Below are 19,931 nucleotides of genomic sequence, written 5' to 3'. Positions count from 1 at the left end.
GTGAAGCCGCTCTCATAGTCCTGCAGCTCTGGGGAAAAGTTCAAGCTTGTGTGTGTGGTCCGTGTGGTATAGGGGAAGGTCTTCGAGAGGAGCCTGATGGTCTTTACACACCACATGTCCCTGGAAGCCACCACCACGGAAGCAAAAGTTCCTCCTGCCCCCTTTCCTGGATGCACAGCACAGAGCTGTAGGGGTGCCTAGGATCTCAGCATCCCCTAGCCCGGGGCCCTGGGCCTTCTCTGCCCTCACCCATGCAGCAGCTGGAGCTCGGCATTACTCTTAAGGGAAGAGGTAAAACGGGCACCGTGCTGCAGCTGATGGCATAACGTCCCTGCCTTGCTGCCGCTTTGGACCCCGCCATGGTGAACAGCCGTGGGGAGCTGTTCAAGCGTTGCTGAACTGGGTGAGGAAACAGAGCCACGTACATACCTGTGTGTTGTTTTTCAGCTGGATGGCTTTAACCCAGGCCAGCTCCCTCGTCTGCTGCCCTGCAGCTGCAGCAGTGCTTGCAGGGAGGGAAACAGAGCCACAAAGTAGGCCCCAGAGGGGCAAGCAGCAGCCTGCAGCTTTGTGGAACTAATACATCCATGCACCTGCAGCATGGCCAGACAATTTCAGTCCTGCTCTGTGACCAAGCTCCTCCTGCCCCAGTCAAAAACAGACCTGCAAATCTGCAACCAGGCTGCCTTGTGACAACAGCGTCCCCACAGACACTTAGTAATAAGGATACTGGGGAGAGGAAACAGCAAGCCATAACAAAGCAAGTCATTTTCATTCATGAAACTGTTTACTTGTGACACTTTGCATTCTTAGTTATGTCCCCACTGCTGCCAGATAACGATGATCAAACAGAATTCCTCGGCACCCAGGGACATTTCCCTAAAAGCCATGCCAACTTTGCTCTGCCCTTGAGCAGAGGCCAAGCACGGTCTGCCGTGGGGAGAGGCTGCCCATGAACGGTGCCCACGGCTAAATGACCCAGCGGTCATGCTGCCGGAGAGCAGAAAAAGCATTTCTGCTGCAAAACGTCCGCCCAAATGTACTGTCAGCGACAATGCAGTTAAAAATCTTCTTGGACCACACTTACAAGCCCTGGTAAAGGAGTAGGAAAGCAGTGAAACAGCAGCTCCCCTGCTGTGCACGTGGCACTGCAGGAATCCAAGCTGAGCAAGCACACGCTGTCCTGCAGCAGGCCCTAGAGCCCCTCACATAGACTGGCCTCAGCTGTAACCGCAGGATGAAGATGGGAAATGGAGGCACGGAGGGAGAGAACCTGCTCTGTGTCATGTGGCAAGAAGGAACTGAATTAATCTCTTATGTTTTAAGCATCTCCTAGAGTATCAAGCGTGTGGCAGGTTTTTGCCAGTAGAGTCATTTTAAGAGGGACTGGAAAACTGAAATCACAGGGTCCTCATGGCTGGTCACTACCAGGACACTGCGGAATTTGTCAAACAGCATCAGCAGCTGGGAGCGACGCATGTTCTCGTTGTACATGATCTCCTCCAAATGGTGTCGTCCTCGGAAATAGTGCAGCAGCCTGCAGGGAAAGAGAACAAGGGAGGCATGTAGGCCAAAAGCAAGTGGATGCAGCAAGACTCGATACCAATACCGCCACCCTCAAGGTCTCCCCTCGCATGGGATGCAAATCAGAAGACGTTTGGGTTGTGTCCCTCATTTACATGAAAAGTGAATTGAGTGAAATCTGTTCCTATCTTAGGCATGCCTAGCGCAGAAGTCCCCCGGAAAATCAGTACAGGGGACATCACCCACTAAATTCTCATTTACTTATGTGTGCAATTTCCATCACACTTACTTTGCTTCAGCGGTGCCCAGCTGTTCTAAGGGTGCCCTGCTCCCGTGCTGCCCCGATACCTACATCACATGGCAGCTAGTCTGTAATAAGGAAACGCAGCCTTGGCGTTTTGCAAAGGCCCTCCTTGTATCAAAAGGGTTCCTAGCCTAGGGCATTTCCTGAGCCTGTCAGTAGTTTTAACTCCAGAAAGCACAGAACCACAAGTGCCAACAAGCCCTGAGAAAGCAAGAAGTGACTGATTTACTTCTGCAGTCTCTTAGCTGGATCTACAATGCGCTTGTCACAGCTCTGCAGCAGCAGTCTGGTCTTGCTTTTAGACTTAAGAGGCTATTTTCCCCCAGAGCAGTCCAAGTGGCTTGGTAACTACAGGTCATGCACTCTTGAGGTTTGGTTAGCTTGGGGTGGGTGGAGTGGTTGCAATAGGGAGATGGCAATTTTGGCCAGAATCACCACAGAGAAGCTCTGGGAATTACGAAGTCCTGAAAGAGCCCCTAAACCCTGACTCTAAGCTAAAGCCACAGTGACTACTTACACGCCCAGTTCTCGTTAGTCAGTACAGATATCCCTTTGCTGGGCACCGACATGCTGCACAAACATCAGCTCACCTCGGCCCCGCGCAGTCAGTCACAGCAGGGTCAGACAAACTGCAGGCTCTTCACTGCAGCAAGTCCCTGATGGCGGAGGAGCTGCTGCTCCCCCGAGACCCGTCAGAGCAGAACCACCAAGCCAGCCCTTCAGATAAAGCTCAGGTTTGCTGCACAGCCTCTTAATTGTCTTAACAACCTCCCAAATGAAGGAACCATGCTGCACATCACTCAAACTACTCCCACTAGCCAAGGCCCAAACACGTACGCCAGAATCATTTCTCCAGTTTAACATAAAGATGTGCATCTCCATGTGTTATACATCACATGCTCTGCTCTGGAATTCATCAGCTTTTGCTCATGTTTCCATACCCATCTGCAGTTTAGGAATATACTGGCCGGCTGCTTTATGCCAACTGACAGTAAAAATGAGTGGAGATGACAAGATCTGTTTTCCAATTCATTCATACAGTCCTCATGCAGGAACGGCCCCTGAAAGATGCCAAATATCCCTTAAAGCATTCCTGCCTATATTCAGGTGATGGTAGGACGGGGCCTCTCCTGCTTTCACTGAAGGACTGAAGCTTGCCTGGTTGTCTTCTGCTCTTCAGGCTGGGCACTCCTGTCACCCCACCACCCTTCACGGCCACCTGGAAAGGAGTCTGTATGCAACGAGTCTCCCTGTCTCACAGCCTCCCTGTATACCACACACACGTGGTTTTAAGTTATCGGTCACCTCCAGTCTCCTGTCATTTCTCTTTGCTCCCATCACCCTCCTCACACTCCCCGGCCATGGGTAAGCTCATTGCAGGGTACCTCAGCTGCCTCGTCCCTGCAGACAGCCTGGGGGTGTGCAGTTCCCCAGCAAAATGAGCATGCAGTGCAAGCACAACACGCTGCACACGCTCCCTTCTGCTTTGATGTACATCTGCCAGCTCTCAAGTTGGCACCGTTATGTAGAACATAATTGCTAAGTCTGCAGTGCAAACAAACAACGGGCTCCAGTCATATTTACATTTCCCCTATCTGTGGAGTGCATTGGCCTCCTGCAGTATCTCCCACGGGGCATTTAAATTAGGCTAATCAGCTTCCTTCCCCCAGTCGATGGTAACCAGCACACTGAAAAGTGGCCATTAGCAGGCAAAGCGGGGGTTGTGTGCGTCAAAAACGCACCATTGCCTGAAGTATTAATGGTGATTTTTGAAAACACTTACTGATCTTGGATTTTTTTCTTTTCATGCTCACATTTTAGCTAGCTAGGGGGTTAACATCCTTTTCTTTCTAAAAATGACTACCTATCTCTTCTACCAGATTCTTCCCCCAGAAGGACTGCTTTCTAGAATTCTCCATTTCATTTTGGCCCAGATTTATTTGCTGTGATTTTCCAAGACGAATCAAATGCTGTCTAGCCTTGTCTGGGCACTATGTTGCTATCTGTCCCTGGCCAAAGCTCGTCCTCCCCTAACTTGTGTCACTATTCAGAAAGTCACTTTAAAGATTTTAAAAGCTCCGTATTCTCTCCCTCCTACAAAGCTGCTCACAGTGACTGTCCAAACTCTCATCCCCTGGCACAACTGACTTATGTGTGAATGATTGCGACCTGGCTTTCAACAGCAACACAAACTAAGTAGGAGTTTTCCAATAAATACATCCATCCTATATTCAAAAAGAGTCTGGATTTGTAACTGGTCAAGATGAAATAGTTTCCATTCCAATAAAAGCTAGAGAGGATATTAAAGAATATCACAAAAACGCTGGCTGGAAGTCACCTCCAAGGCCTAGTCCAGCCTCCTGTCCCAGCTGGAGAATTGCCAACGCTGTAGATTTTTCTGCCCAAGCTCTGTAACTCTCCAAGGGTAGTGATCCTCCCTCATACCTGGGTAATCTGTCCTGGGCAGCATCGCCCTCCTGGAGAAGTTTTCCCTAAAGTCGAAGTAGAATCTACCAAGCTGCAACTTGATGCTGCTGCCCCTCGTTTAACCGTCTGCCAGTAATGAGAAGAGTTTGGCTCCATCATCTGCTGTAAGTGCCCTCCAAAGTGCTGCAGGCAGGCGTTGGATCCCCCTCAGCCCCCGCTCTGCTGGCCTGAATAAGCCCCATCTGAATGAGCCTCCCCGCCTGTCCCATGCCCCAGACCCCAACCCAGCAGCCAGCACAGGCCCATCTCCACCTTCACCATGCTCTTCATGACCTGGGGGAAGGAGAGAGAGGGGAACGAGAGAGTTTTCCAGGTGCAGCACCATGTAGAAGGGAATAATTTCTTTCAGTCTGATGGCTGCTCTCCCTCACTAATGTATCATTTGCCTCTAACAGGACATATACATGGACAACATGCTCAGGCGTGTGCACCACAGAAGTCAGTGGTCAGGCTTGATGAGCCCCACGCTTTGCTCCTGGTTCCCATCTGTCCTGACTGACCCGAGCCAAGTAACTCTGCGTTGGGCTCCTTCACGCATGCATGCGCCTGTGTCCGTGTGCATGCCTGCAAGCCAGAGCTCTGGGAAATGCCTCACTTCATCTGTCCCAGGCAACTCCTACCTGGAGTACTCCTACAAAATACAGCAATTAAGAAAGGAGGAGTGAACAGAAAGCTCATTTTGGTGTTACACAGGAATAAACCACTAGCATAGGCAGGGCAGAGGGAAGTGCCCAGTACGATGACATAAGACAGTGAACACTGCCTCACAGAAGGGTTACACCAAGCACCCTCATTTACAGCTCCAGTGAAGACAGGCACTATCTTCACGTTGTCAGGCAGTGAGCATTTATGGGACCCAAACAGGACATAAGATGGCAGTTCTCAGGGCAATAACACTGCATTTGGGTCACTCCGAAGCTGCACAAATCCATCTGTTGACAGATGTGTGCTTCCAGGTCCAGATGCAGTGATGGAAGATTCTTTCCATTGCTCATCACCATCCTCCCCGTTCAAGTTACAAGAGCTGCCCTGCTATCAGCACTGTGGTGGTAGAGCAGTTCTCTAAATTGCTTCAGACAAAAAAAAAAAAAAAAAGATATCTCAGGTTAGTCATTCAAATAAAATTAGCTTAAATTTGGCCAAGGAGATACCCTTTCCAACACTGCTTGAAGATCGAGCAGAACTGTCCACAGCTTAACGACACCTACGAATATTCCTCTATGGAGAAAAGGACCTCTATTTCTCAATCTAAGAGTAATAAAATTCCCAAAAGTGACTCTACACCTGTTGCTTGGGAGAGAAGCGATGAGTGAAGCCTCAAACTGTCTTTAAAAGCACTGCTGGATGTGCACTGAGGAACGCTTTATGTACATTACTGAAGACCTAGCACAAAAAGAGCTTTTTTCCTTCTCAAGTTTAGTTCTGGAAGGACAATGCCATCCCTCCTCTCCAGCAGCACCTATGGAAACAACTTGGATTTGAATTCCGATTCAATGCTATGAGGATTAATGCAGCCAATGCTGAAGCCAAGCTCCCATATCCCTTATTTCCCCCTTAAGGTTTCTGCCTTGCAAATACTGGCTTTGCATCGTAATGGACAGGCACAAGTTCTTTCTGGTATCTGTTTAATGAATAACAGGAGTTCAGAGGCATAGACACATGAAAATATATCAGGCTGAACTTTACTGCTATACTGAAAATAGACCATCCCTTCGTGCACACACAAAACTATACTTAGAAGGTCAGTTACAGTATATTTAGTGCACTAACTACGCATTTATAGTAGGAATTTGTTCTGGTAGGCAGCTGATACAGCACAGCTATTTGCTGTAGCACAGCCCTCATTAGGCTGTTATTCTTCAAGATGAAGCAAAAAGTAGACCTGACGCAGTAACCTCTGCTGGGGTAATGAGGAGGATCAGCTCATTCACTGCAGTGGCTTCTCCACAATTATTTATACTTTCACTAAGAGCCACAGGCTCACCCAGGCACTCATCTCTAATGGTTTACAGGACAAAATGAGAGAAAATACATGCAACGACCTCCCAGTTGCGGTGTCTCATAAAGTCACAAGTAACCAAGAGTATCTTGTATAAACATTTCTATTTTTACACTCTAGCATCCTACCCAGAGAACCAATCTGTTTACTCTACCTTCTCTCTTTCTCACTGCTGACTTAAGAGTGAGTTATGGTTGTCAATTCAATCTACAGTGGAATGGAAATTAACATTTTGCAGATGCTCAGGATGGCTTTGCTAAAGAACCTAGTGCATGGGCAAACTGCAAAATACACATCATTAAGACAGCTGCCTGATTACGGCAGCTGATTTTCTGAAGAAACTGAAGTCATTTTTGGCATCTGCAATTCAAAAGCTTTCAAATTGTTGCTTTATCCAGATGAAAGAGGTGACAGGGAAGCAATAATGAGATCCTTTCCTCTCTCCAGGATAATTATGAATCTGCATTGCCACTAAACTCATCCAAAGCGTCCCCCACAAATTCTGTCTTAAGATACCACCAATTATGATTTTTACTTTTCTTTCTCACAGGTTTTGTAACCACTTATCTGGTAATGAAGAGCAAACATTTCAAAAATCTCAAATGTTTGAAGTGTTGCCTCTCAGAGAATGTCCTCTGAACAGTTGAGAAAGTGGAGAAGGAGTTGAATACTTCAGGAAAGAACAGCAACTACCCACAAGCATGGGAGAGCTCTGTAAAAATGCCTGAGCACAACATAGCTGCAAACTTCATCAAAGATAAGAAAAGTAACTTCTTGCCAATACAGTTTCTGTAGGCTACTTGACTATATCCATCCTAGGGTGAAAACCAGGTTTTCAGGGATGACCACCTGAATTTGTAAAGTACGGGAAAAGTTACAGAACTTGCCCCAGGAGGTTTTCTGCTCTACAGGTATGAAAAACAGTGAAAGTTGCATTCCAGTGTTTTGAAATGCTCAGGAAAGAAAAAATTTCCCCCTTACCATTTTCACAGATAGCTGGTTAGGAAGTCATTCTGCTTTTGACCATATGCAGAACCACACCTTGCCTATTTTTGTTGTGTTGAAATTTGTAACAACAAAACTGGGTGCTACTAATCACATAACATAATGACTTTAACTTGTAGAGCTAACTAACCTACTCAAATAAGCAGCTTATCTCAGCAAAACGGGCCTTGAAACCTTTGTAAGCTGTGCTGTAGAAGTATTCAGGCTGACTTTGTCTCTGATGCTTTTTTCTTTGTCTCATATTTACACATAGTTTAAAAACCTTAAAATAAAGACTAGCTGGCTTGAAAATACCAACACAAAACGACAGCATCAGTATGAATGAGTCTTTCCTTTGCATACTCAGATTTTTTTTCAGGCTATGCTATTATATCTACCATGTGTGGACACAGCAAAACTGGTAGGTAAACAGTGATGGTTGGACAACAGGCTATTATGTCCTGATGCTCCTTCACACATCGAGAATTTTGTTAACAGGTGTTCTTGTGACATATAAGTTTTTGTCAAAAAATGTATGAAATAGTTATAAGGAAAACAAAACCAAAATAGTTTATCTTCCAAAATGCCAAGCTAATGGTATTTGCTTCGAGTCCATGCCTACCCTTCAATAAAACAACAAGGATAAGAAAAAAAAATTATACTCTGCACTCATTACCTACCTTGCAAACATGCGAAGATCTTCTGGATTTTGGGCAGCAGGGACATTGAGGATAGCTTCCCGCTCGTGTTCCAACAAGCTTGCTAGGAGATTCTCTGTCATCCTTTTATTTAGGGGTGAGTCCCCACCAGGTATCAACTCAGCACTGGAATTGTCCATGCTAGGACTTGTCAGAGTCATGTCATCACTACTAGCTATCAGGGAATGAGAGAAAAGAGACAGAACATTTACATTCCTCAGCATAACAATATAAAGATTATCAATTCAGGTCATTTCTATGCAGTCTTTCCAAACAATCCCCTCAGATCTGTAGAAAGTGGCTCTGGAAATGCTATGTGTATCTGCAACTAGTGATATGACAGCGCAGGAATTTTCTCAGTTGGAAAGTCAAATATTTCAACAGCGTCATCAATTTACGTGGGAAACTACTTCTGGAGACCATAAACAGTCCATAAAAACATTTTAAAAGAAAATTCCCAGCCAGCTCTGCTGGAATACCATGAAGTGGTAACATGAAAAGCCTAACAACACGGAAGGTGCGAGCAAGCAGAAAGGCCAAGAAGCAATATCCTCTTGTGAGTGAGACAAAATAAGCAGAGCGCAAACTTATCAAACTCACGTTCCAAGATTTCTGCCTTAATTCATGAGTTCTGTAAAGCTGAAGGTTGCACAGAGTATCAATCCTGATTTCCAGCCGCAGTGCTGTTCAGCGTTCTGAGAATGCTGCTCATGACAGCACAGGCAGGCACACTTAGGGATTACTGTATTGTATCTGATTACCCTTTGAAAAAATGCTTTCCTAGAATCACCCTGAAGAATGGCACTGAGGAAATTAAATATGCCAGGAAAGAGAAATCAACCATTTGTGAGACTGACAGCCATCTCTGTATTTTCTGCATGCAGCTCTACAGCCCACAGAAATCAGTGCTGTTTAAAACAAATTTTCACAATTTTCTTCCTCTCCTGATAACCAGAGCTCATGCAATAACAGCAGTGCAACCAAAGGTCCTTCATGGTTGCTCTTTAGCACAGCAAGGAAGCAGAAATTTACTTGGGAAAAATGCATTGAAGTACCTCTGATAAATATTAAAATATTTGACATAACCAAATGAGAACTTGGCAAATTACAAAGAACTACTTGTTTATAAAAACAAGGATTTAAGCCCTTAAGACTTTCACTAATGCCCAGCTCTAAATTTAAGATGGGTTAGTCATAATTTGCAAGCACTCCAGCAAAGACAAGTTATCTTCATACTAAGGCATCGCTAACAGAATGTCTAGAAGTTGGCTGTGATCTGAACAACAGAGAAAAGTTTGCGCGTACTTGGAGAACCAAAGCTGAGAGCATTGGGGGTGCTTAAACTTCGGCCTCCAACTCTGGCAGTAAAGGGCATGTCTTCATCCTGGGCCCGGAAATCCTCCTCATTTGGTGGCACCATCAGACAGACGTAAGTGTGAAGCTGAATAAGAAGCCGGTGTTGGAGCATCCATATCACCATTTGAATGAGCTGAGTCTGCAAAGTGAGAAATGAGACATTATACACCTGTGAAGAGTGAAAAAACAATGCACAAAGCCTAGGAAATCACAGCCAGAAATGCTTTCCATGCCAGAGAACAGTTTTATATTTTCTCTGAAACATCAGCCTACACTTCCCATCACAAAAAGATGACCAGACACGCACGCGCTCATTACACCCAAAGCATTTGTGTATGGCTTAGGCTGATATCAAACTGCTAATGACCAACACGTCTTTATGCAACACTGGCCAGCACAGCCAGTGTACTCAAACAAACCAACCTTGCCCCCCTGCCAGAGTTTCAGCAGCTGCTATGTTCTAGCAGAGCAGCTGAATGCCCTCACCACACGAAGATTTAGCCATACAAATATAGCCATACCTAATACTTTAGCCACACAACCCCACATAGAGCTGTTCAGTCCTCTTTTAACAAAAATGTTAGTAGGTGCTAAAAAAAGGAGTGATCATCCTTCTGAGACACAGGGCATGGGAAACAAATGAGGCAGATGCAGGCCCTGATGGCCTAGGCCCAGCAGTGTGAGCCCGGAGATCAGCATGCTGGTTTCTACACAACACCCACTAAAACCAGTAATCACCAAAGGGTTAATCCCAGAGTGGTCAGACAAAAGTTCATCTTCTCCTGGAAAGCCAGGGAGAGGGCAGGGTGACAGGACACAGCTGAAGCAACCAAGAGAGGCGCCCACAGGTAGGAGACTTTTGTCGTCAGATGAGAAATTGTTGCAAAACCATGAGAGAGACTCCGGATATCAGAGCCATGCCAGGACTCGCTGCTGCAGAAGTAATGCTAATGGCAGCAGAAAACTGGACAAGCAACAGCAGCCTACTGCTGCCAGGGAGTCCCCTCTCAATACACAGGGTTAATTTCGCCCATTTACTCACCATCTCTCCACAATATGAGGACAGGCCACGCTTGTAAAGGCACCTAGCTTTCCATAGTACAGACAGGCAAGAGTTTAAAAACCACCAAGAGATGACGCTCAACTTAAACAAACAAGCAAAACACCTTTGTGTTGCAGCAGCTGAAGCAGCACAATGTCCCAAAAGCGATGCTGAGAGCAGCAGGCAGAATGAGGGAGGAACATTGGTAGGTTTCTGGCATGGCCTACTTTCAGGAGTTTTAGAGGAGCGTTCAAAACCCATCATCGTGTCTGAATTTCTACACAAAAAGCCCTTTCATTTCACTATAGACAACCCTTCCCATAGCTAACAGCTCTGAAAACACTGATTCACTGACAAAAGCTGTTTGGGGATTTCATAGCAACCAACATTGTTTTGGTGAGAGAAACACATACAGAATGAGCTCAGACTCTAAGAAGGAAGCTAGCTCTGCTGTATTAATCATCAGGATAACAGGCCAAATCTCAAATACAAGCCCCCAGAATGAAGTTCATCAGCCTCCATAATCATCCTTTTTCCATAATTCATTTAATTTTCAGTTCCTTCTCTGCTATCAAATCACAAAAGAAACATCTTCTGCTTGCAGATAAACCCACACCCTGTCTTTTCAGGGATTACCACTTTTTGAGGCTGAATGGATTTTAATCTTAAAACATCTTATCTGGGATTGCCTTCCACACATCTTTTCCATAAAAGGTGTAATTAATTTTATATGTTTAAAAGAAAATCTAGAGAAGGGAAAATTAGCAGAAGATAGCAAGTACATTTGCATATTATTTTGCTAACACCTGAGATCAGCCTGTAAAAAGAAGAGGCTTACTCCAGTGATTACGTTGCTAAAAACCTTCCTTCCAGATGCAGGCCTGGATGTAAAGATCTCTCTTATGTTTTACTTAAATTTCCTACCTGCTGGCATGAAGTGGCATCTGATTACCTAGTTTCATGTGAAATTAAAGAGGTCTGCAGATTTCATAGACCAAAATAACCTCAGAAAAATCCAAAGAAATTCAAGAAGACACCAAGACAGGCTCTGCCAGACCTGCAGAATCTGCTGTGTAGGGCCTGACCTAGACCAACCTCCACAGGCCACTTTGGTAATTTTGTAAATTACAAAAATAGCCAGTTGTTTTTGCTGCAGCCCTGTATGCTTGGGAACTCTCCCATTCTGCATACACACCTTCGCTCCAATCCTCTTATGCAAATATCTAGAGAAAGCCACCCCTGAGACAGCAGCCATGGCTCAGTGGAACAAGAAGCCAGGCAAAAGTGGTGGTAAAGATTTACAACTATAATGCACTTTCCTGAAACGATGACTGCCTAATGTCTTTGTGCCATGAGTGGGAGACTTGGAGATAGCGAGTAACTCTACAACTAGAGGAAACTGTTATTCTGTATTGAAGTGAGCCTGAACAACCACCTCTAGGTAAAAGAAAATGATCATTGAAAGTTATCTCTAATAAGCTTGACTTCAGTGGGAATTTGGTGTCTCTTAAAATCCAGTCCTAAAAAAAAGACCAGGCAGTGAAGCACCTACTGCAGGCACCATGCCCTAAGTTGTGTGTATTGTGCCATCACTGCTAATACACCCCCAACACTTTTTCCACTTTGTCTTATGTACATAAAAATACTTCTTCCAGGTTTAAACTTATTTCTTACCAAAAGCTGCAAGTATTTTCACAGATAAGATAAGGCAGAGGCTTTGCTAATACTCTGCTGCCTGCTCTTCTAGACATGAACACAAAATTTATATCCATTCTCCATCTGTTCCTCCTGAGCTATGATGGAGTTTACAGACAGGTCTGCAGGAGAGAGGGCTTCCCCGCACCATCTGTGCTGCTCTGTCTGTTGGAAATGCTCTTCATCCCTCAGGGACACAGGCTTATCTCCATGCTTGGTCTCAGTCTGCTGGATTAGCTGGGTTCTTCCTGAAGCCAAAAAGGCTGAGAGAAACTTCCCAGGAAAGGGTATGCTTCAGTCCCAGCACCGACTCCACTCAGTCACTGAATGACTGTCGGAAGCCATAGCCAGCCTTTTTTTGGCTGAAACACCAGTACCATGACAGAAATATAAAAGGCAATATTCTTCATTGTTTAATTTAACAATCAACTCTAAATTTCATCTTATATTTCTTTCATACTTCCCCTCTCCCCAGTCTGAGGGGTTCTGTCAGCTGCAGCATCTGCATCGTTCCCACTGGCACAGATCAGCCCGTGGCCATCCCCTTCCTCGCCCCTGTCATGGCACAGCAGACCTGGGCAAATTAGAGTATGCACCACAGCATGGAAGGCATTGGTAACAATACATTGCTTTGTGTTTACTGATAAAATCAGAGAAGATGGGCACTGTATGGCAGCCCATCTGGGCAGTTTGAGACACTCAGGAAAGCTCAGACCCAGGTCCTGGAGGAACAGGATTTAGCATTCATTATTCTCTTCCCTCTGTGAATCAAAGGGAGCATTTGTAAAACTGTTCAGTAATATGTTAAATAAAATGCATTTCCTGCACAGATTCTTTAAGGTTGTTTCTTTCCCAGGCCTAAAAAGCTAAAGAAAACAGGGATTAGCAACATGTTCAGGAAAGGGAAAAGAAAACAGCACCACAGAAGCACCCAAATCCTAGCTCAGTGTTTCTCACTACCCAAGGATATCCTCTTAGTTAAGAACCAGCACATTTTGCCTGCTGAAATGTGTAAGCCCCCTTTTTCCAGTCTGGATTATCTAGTTAATTTGACACACGCTCTTCATGGTCTGACTGGAGAACTAAGCGTCACTCTGTGTCGGTAAGGTAGCACCTGCATGGTCACTGCGCTAAATGGATGTTTGCTGAAATGCATTAAGCTCTTTTATCATTCAAACCATCCTGCTTTACAAATAACAAATCTATTACATTTTTTCCTGTTTTGCATTAAAAAAACTCAGAAGACCCCTATTAATGAAGGATAAAACATGATTGTCTAATATTGCCATTTTGATCATTATGTGACAGCTCTGAATTCTCACTTTACCAAGAGAGCTTAACCATTCCCTCCCTTTAGGCCTAGAAAGCCATATTTTTTAACCTGCTACACTGAAAAACCGTACTGTCTCCATACCTCTGCCAACAAAAGCTCTTGTGGCTCTTAATGCCTTCCAGATGCCCAGCAGAACAGTGCCATTTGCAGTCCATTTCTCAGAAGACAACTGCCTTTTCAGCATGCAGTTCTCCTCCCACTCCCATCCTCTGACACACACGCTCATTTTCCACTGTGCCATTACACAAAGCATGGCACGTTTTCCGCATGTGTAAGGCAGAGGCCTCATCTGCTGGTGCCTTTGTCCCAACAGTATGGATTGACTTTATTCAAATAAAGTTGAAAAACTAATCATGCATGTTCTGTTCACTGGCAGCTGTCATACTTCCATATCTGTTTTTTCCACAGTTATCCTAGCCCCATCAAGGATAAAGTAGTTAACTACGATAATAACTGCGTATTATAATAAGGAACTATTGTAGTGAAGGGGATGCAGGGACAAAATGGGATGTCTAATTCACATAGGTGCATCCCTTCTACCTCATGGGTGGAAAGATCCCCTCTGCTAGTCCATCTTCGTTCCTCAGGGCAGTGCAGAGATATGTTAAATCTTCGTCTCAAACAGCTGAACTAGCTGAGGCTACAAGGCATGGAGGAGGGAAGTCACAAGCATTATGATTTTTCCTTGGTTTGCCAAGAAACCTAGCACAGAGTATCTGGGTGAAGAAACTTCGATATTGTAAAAGAAAACCTTACACTGAGAAGCAGAATTAAAACATTCCTATGCAGCAATTGCAGTTGTCCAGCACATGCCTGGTATACTCACATAAGTTTTAATCTGCTCCTGATACTCCTGCACCAGCATAGAGGGACACGACCAGAGGACTGGCGTTGCTGCTCTGCAACATTCTACAAGAATATTCTTCCAAAAGGCCATGAGGCCACCCTAGAGCCAGGCTGCCATAAGTGGGTGTTCTCTGCACACAGACACTTGTATTCTTTGTCAAAACTGAACCAGTTGCTTTGTATGCAATGAATCTAGGCTGTGTCTCCTTATCTCCTACAACTTTTGAGAAAGAGCATCTATCTACAAATGTACAACCTGATTTAGATTATATTCAGATCCTTTTTTAAAAAAAGGAATTTGAATTACACCTTAAGACTGTAATCTTAGATAAACTGAACATGGACCTAGACTCAAAGCTTACAGCTCTTCACTTCGTTTAGCTAATGCCACCACAATGATAAAAGGCATCTTAGCTTATCAACAAGAATGGGAGCAAAAAGCTGGTAATTCTACAAACAATCCTGTGCAAATCAGAGGGGCAGATTCTCTTATCAGCAGAAAAGCTTGCTATATTCTTTAGAAATCACATTGTTCTAAGGCAAGAGAAAACAGAACGACACTAAACAGGAAGGTGAGCGTCAGAAGTGGCTTTGAGATTAAATTTTAATCTGCTTACTGAGACCCTTAGCTTCTGTATGTAACCTCAAACCTGCTTGATCAAGATAGATAGTTGCAGGTCCAAGCAGCTAACATTGCCCACAAGCTACATACACATGCGGCTAAGTTCTTCCCAGTAACAAGAACATGCGATATCAATGCTGTTCTAGCTACAAGCACAAAGCACAGCACTGTGTGGACTGCTGTGGGGAAGGCTAACTCCATCCCAGCCAGTATACCGTTCCAGCAAAACACCAGATTAATTTTCAACCACAGTGCTCCATTCTGGTCTACCACCGCGCAGTCACACCAGTGCCGTGCCACACAAGCAAGAGGAGAGCACTGGGACAAGAGCCCAGAGTCACTGGAAGCAAAAAGAAGAATAGCTTTCTTGGGGTTGGGGGTGGGGTGGGGGAGATGCAAACTGCTTCTCTTCCAGTAAAAATGCTAAAAAGTAATATGAGTTACGCTACCACATCAACTCACAGGATCTCCTCAACCCATGGCTACACCCTGGTGGGATCCAGTACCAGCAGCGTGAGTTAAACTGGCTGCTGCCTGGGTCACAATCCCAGGTTGGAGTGGACTGCTGGAAGTCACTACACAGCACAGTGTTGCTAACAGACAGACCACCACTGTGAAAAAAGGGAAGTTGCTTCTGTTTTCCTCACTCACATCCCCTGCTGCAAAAGTGCCTTCCTTGCTCCGTGCCAGTCCTGGATCTTGCCGATCCCCTGAGCAAATTCCACCTGCTAACCTGGCAGAAAACCAGCATGGCTGAAACAAGTTAAGTGAATAGAGTCAAGCTGGACAGGAGCCAGAGCACCAGCACAAAGGAAAGGGGGAAAGGAGGAAGGCATGTGTGCACACACTTGAGAGTAGAAAGGAAAACCGGGGCCACCTCTCCTCTTGGCAGCACAGAGATATCATTATATCAGCTGAGCTGTAGGCATAGGCTCATCCTCATGCTACTGCAACACTGCTATCCAAGCAAGGCAGATTAATCAGACAAAAAGGGAAGCTAGCAGAGAGATCCCTACCCAAAGACCAACAGCTCAGCAAATATAAGCACAAGACCACTGACAGAGGACAGATATTAAACTGCTGAAGAGTTCAACTGCAACGTACTGCCCAAGTACTGTGTTCAGCTTTGGGCCCCTCACTACAAGAAGGACATCGAGGCCCTGGAGTGTGTCCAGAGCAGGGCTACGAAGCTGGTGAAGGGCCTGGAACACAAGGCCTGTGAGGAGCGGCTGAGGGAGTTGGGGGTGTTTGGTCTGGAGAAGAGGAGGCTCAGGGGAGACCTCATTGCTCTCTACAACTGCCTGAAAGGAAGGTGTGGGGAGCTGGGGGTCGGCCTCTTCTCACAGGTAACCAGTAATTAGACTTCCCACAGTACTGACCTTTCAGTACAGACTACCTTCAGAAATACAGAGACAGTACAGTCAGCATGATGAAAAGCACAAGATATGACCATGAGTGAATTTCTTCAAAGTTTAAAAAAAAAACTACACTACAAATTAAAAAACATCGACTCCAATGTACAAAAAGGACAAAATTACAGTGAAAAGTCCAAACTTTGTTAATTTTTTTTCAACGGCAAAGAAAACACAATTAGACAATATTTACAGTTCAGAGTGCAGCACCCTTTACTGCTGCACAGCAGAAAAAAAGAACACCCACGTTTCATCAGATTACTTGCTCTATTGACTAGATCTCTGTTAATTACAATTGGAGCCTGGCCACCCCAGGATAGGGATGGGATTCATCTCTCTTAAAAGGCTAGTTCCTAACAAAATACTACCAGGAATTCTATAAAGGTACATTAAAGCAGAAGAATGTACCTTTTCTACAGGAACATAATTATACAAAAACATCTCTCCATTTCAAACTTCTCCAAGAACTGGCATGCTTAACTTTATGCAAAAAAAAGCTAGCCATCTCTCACAGCAGCCCACTGGTTTATGGTTTGTCTTGCTCATCCTCATGCACGTCTTGCCAAAGCAGTCCCAAGTCTTCCACAACCACAGAAGCTCACCTCCCCTTTTCAGACTGCAGGAGGCACTTCCATAGCTTTTCACAGCATCGTCCTCATCCTCAGTGCATGAACACATGCCAAAAGGATGAGGAAAACCACCCATGCTGTTGACCTTCAGAGCCCCATCACGGAGAGGTGAGCATCAGAGCAAAGATGCACAACCTAAAAGAGCCCTTTTAGCATTCCAACAGCTCTGGCAAACATTGACATGCACTGTTGTTTCAAGGCTTTCCTCATAACTATAGTAGTGAGTGGCAGATTTTACTTATGTATTTTAAACAAAAGTAAGATGCCTGAGAACAACCAGAAGTATTGAAGGAAAAGTCTTAAAGCAGGTAATTAATTTTAAAAGGAGTACTGAGAGTAAAAATGCCTCCTAAAGCTACTGCAGCTAAAATAAAATTAACTCTATTGATTCAGCTTCAATTTTCAGGACAGAGATTTGTCTGCAGCTACAGCAAAGTACTGCCAAAACAGTAGTCACTGCTCTTCCCCTGCCTCTAAAGATGGCAGCTGACCAGTATATACTATGGGGATTAGAAGCTACATAAGTAGTTACCTTTATCTCTGATCATTATCTCTGCCAACCTGTAATTATGCCAAATTCTTCTCTCGCAATTGTGTCTGTGTGCTCAGTTGATGTTAATCTTCTAGGTATTCGAACAGTGACTAATTTCATATAAACAGAAAGTCATCAAAGTACAAAGGCTAGCAAACAGCACTACAAGATACCAGTTAAAAAATTTGCCTGTGCTCACTTTGCCACAATGATTGTTCAGAGGTTTTTTCATTTGGGAATGTAACAGTGTCAGCCTGGAGGTCTTACATTACTGAGATCTTTCTTGCGTTTCACCAGTTCCCAGAAATGCTGCAAACCATGATCAAGCAAAATAACAGTACACAAATCGAAAATCAATATGCTATTATTCCAAATCTGAACATCAAAATGCTGATGTTGTAACACATGGGCTTCTGTTGACTACCTGCTGAATCTACTTCCTGCAATAGCCTTTAAACAATTCCAGTTTTGTACCAAAAGCCAAGTGAATAGACAATTTGCTTTTAAAACCAGATGGGATATAATAAAAGTAAATGTGATTGTGCGGAATCCACAAACTTGCATTAAGCCCTACAGTTTATGACAGGCCTTCACTCTTCTTCCATACTACATCACTCAAGGAAAAGAAGCATTCTGATTTTTCTTTTAGGAATGTGCTTTGCTACCACAGAGCATCCACACAGCTTCATCTTCAAAATCCCCTCAGCTTTTTGGCACATGGATATGAAACAACAAATCACATTTGGAAATGTAGTAAGTGGCAACTTCTAAGCCTACAGTAGCAAGTTCCTAACCAGGTACTCCAGAAGCATCACCAGTCCTTTTTCTCCTTAGCAGGGCAACCATACGCTGTCCAAACAGCTCTTGCATGCTCCCCCATCTCACCTCCTGAACAGGCGGTGCAAGTGGATTCTTGAACTCTGAGAGTGACACTGGGAGGGAGAACTTGGAAAGCATCGATGGCAGATTGTGGCCCCGGAACTGACAAGAAAACGCATCTGCTAATGGAGAGTAACTACAGAAAGAGGTAAAGGCAGAAATCAGTTTTATATTGCCAGTCAGTGTAATATTTATCCACTTAAGCATTACATTAAGTGTCAATTCCAAACGAAATATTCTCTATCATCTAGAAACACAGTAAGGGTACTTAACGGCATGTTGCATCTTGCTTTAAGTAACCAAGTAGAATATGTATTTTCATCTTGGCATTACATTCAGCTTCACTGTATTACTCAGGGTGTGCAGGGAATCCAGAGAAGAAAAATAAAAATGATAAAAAGCCTAGACCTGTGCAGTCTCTGATCAAAGGAACAGGGATTGGGCAGTCACGAGAAGACAAGACTGGGGATGGGCAGTATATAAGCACGATCTTCAAACAAGCTAAATGCAGCTGCAGATGTGACTGCTCTCCCTGCCTGTGCTGAACAAGGAAAACAATATGACTGATTACAAGTACGGGAGAGTCAAGTTAAATATTAAGAAAACTGTTTGTCTTCAAGAACAGCACTGCCATATATGACACAGGCACAGCTGTTCGTGCATGACCTCAAGGTCCCTTTCAGGACTATTTTTATACTTCCATCCCATTAGTTTTGACCTAAAAGTATTTTCCTATAACTGAGTTCCAACACGGATTCTAAAAACATCTCAAAATCTAGCCCAGAAAAAGTTGCCAATCTTCAGCAGAGCAAAAATATCCACTGCTGCCTCCATATCTTCCTTGATTGCCACTACCTTCCCTCAGACTATCTGCATTACCTTCAGTCTACTGAAAGGCATGTAAGTGGAAATGCCATCATATGAAACAATACAATATTGACGGCAACACTACCCTGACTTGCTAATTTGATTCTCTTCAGGTGATGCTGTGTGCCAGATACCCAGACGGTCCCGTGAAATATTCATCGATTTAACTTAATCAAGCTTTCTAAGTCTTTCCACATTGCTTCAGAGTCACACAACCTTTTCTGATATGGACACAGTGATGTACTAAAGTATGGGACACACTAAGAGTAGCATCACAATGTAAATACTGTTTCCAAGTCCCACATCACTGCAGAAGCATATTGAACTGCTTTGATACTGCTCCTTACCTCAGACAAACTCATATGTGGCTTTGCAATTTCTAGCACACGTAATGTATGTGGCTTCGCAATTTCCAGCACACGTAATGATTAGTGTTCTGCACAACTGCAACAAATTCACACACAAAGAAAGATCCACCCTCTACCTAGTCAGACAGGGAAAGAAAGAATATCTGCACTTCTCACCAATTTCTTAATACGATCATTGATCTTCCTTCTACTTACAGACAGACACTGGCATTTGGAGAAAGCATGTAGACATTGTTTTCACACAGCGGATAAATAATAATTGCTTTTCCCCAGTAAACAAGATGTGCAGCAAGCTGAAAAACCTGCATTAAGGAAACAGGGAAAAGTTAGGACAGCAAAAAAGCAAAATTCAAA

General features: G+C 44.3%; 1 protein-coding gene across 6 annotated transcripts in view; it reads right to left on the bottom strand.

The window, feature by feature from the left end:
- Nucleotides 1-768: 768 nt before the first annotated feature.
- NPRL3 (NPR3 like, GATOR1 complex subunit) overlaps nt 769-19,931 on the bottom strand; it is a 50,146-nt gene continuing 30,983 nt past the window's right edge. For all 6 annotated transcript variants that reach the window (XM_080557274.1, XM_080557275.1, XM_080557279.1 and 3 more), the window contains 5 exons: nt 19,773-19,879; nt 18,349-18,478; nt 9,302-9,491; nt 7,979-8,171; nt 769-1,537 (listed from right to left, as the gene is read on the bottom strand). In XM_080557274.1, coding sequence (XP_080413400.1) covers nt 1,372-1,537; nt 7,979-8,171; nt 9,302-9,491; nt 18,349-18,478; nt 19,773-19,879 — 786 coding nt within the window. In that variant the 3' untranslated portion in view covers nt 769-1,371. The remainder of the gene's footprint in view (nt 1,538-7,978; nt 8,172-9,301; nt 9,492-18,348; nt 18,479-19,772; nt 19,880-19,931) is intronic.

Source organism: Anser brachyrhynchus, assembly GCF_964034855.1.
Source record: "Anser brachyrhynchus genome assembly, chromosome: 15".
Lineage (NCBI taxonomy): Eukaryota > Metazoa > Chordata > Aves > Anseriformes > Anatidae > Anser > Anser brachyrhynchus.
This window is presented reverse-complemented; position numbering and strand designations above follow the sequence as displayed.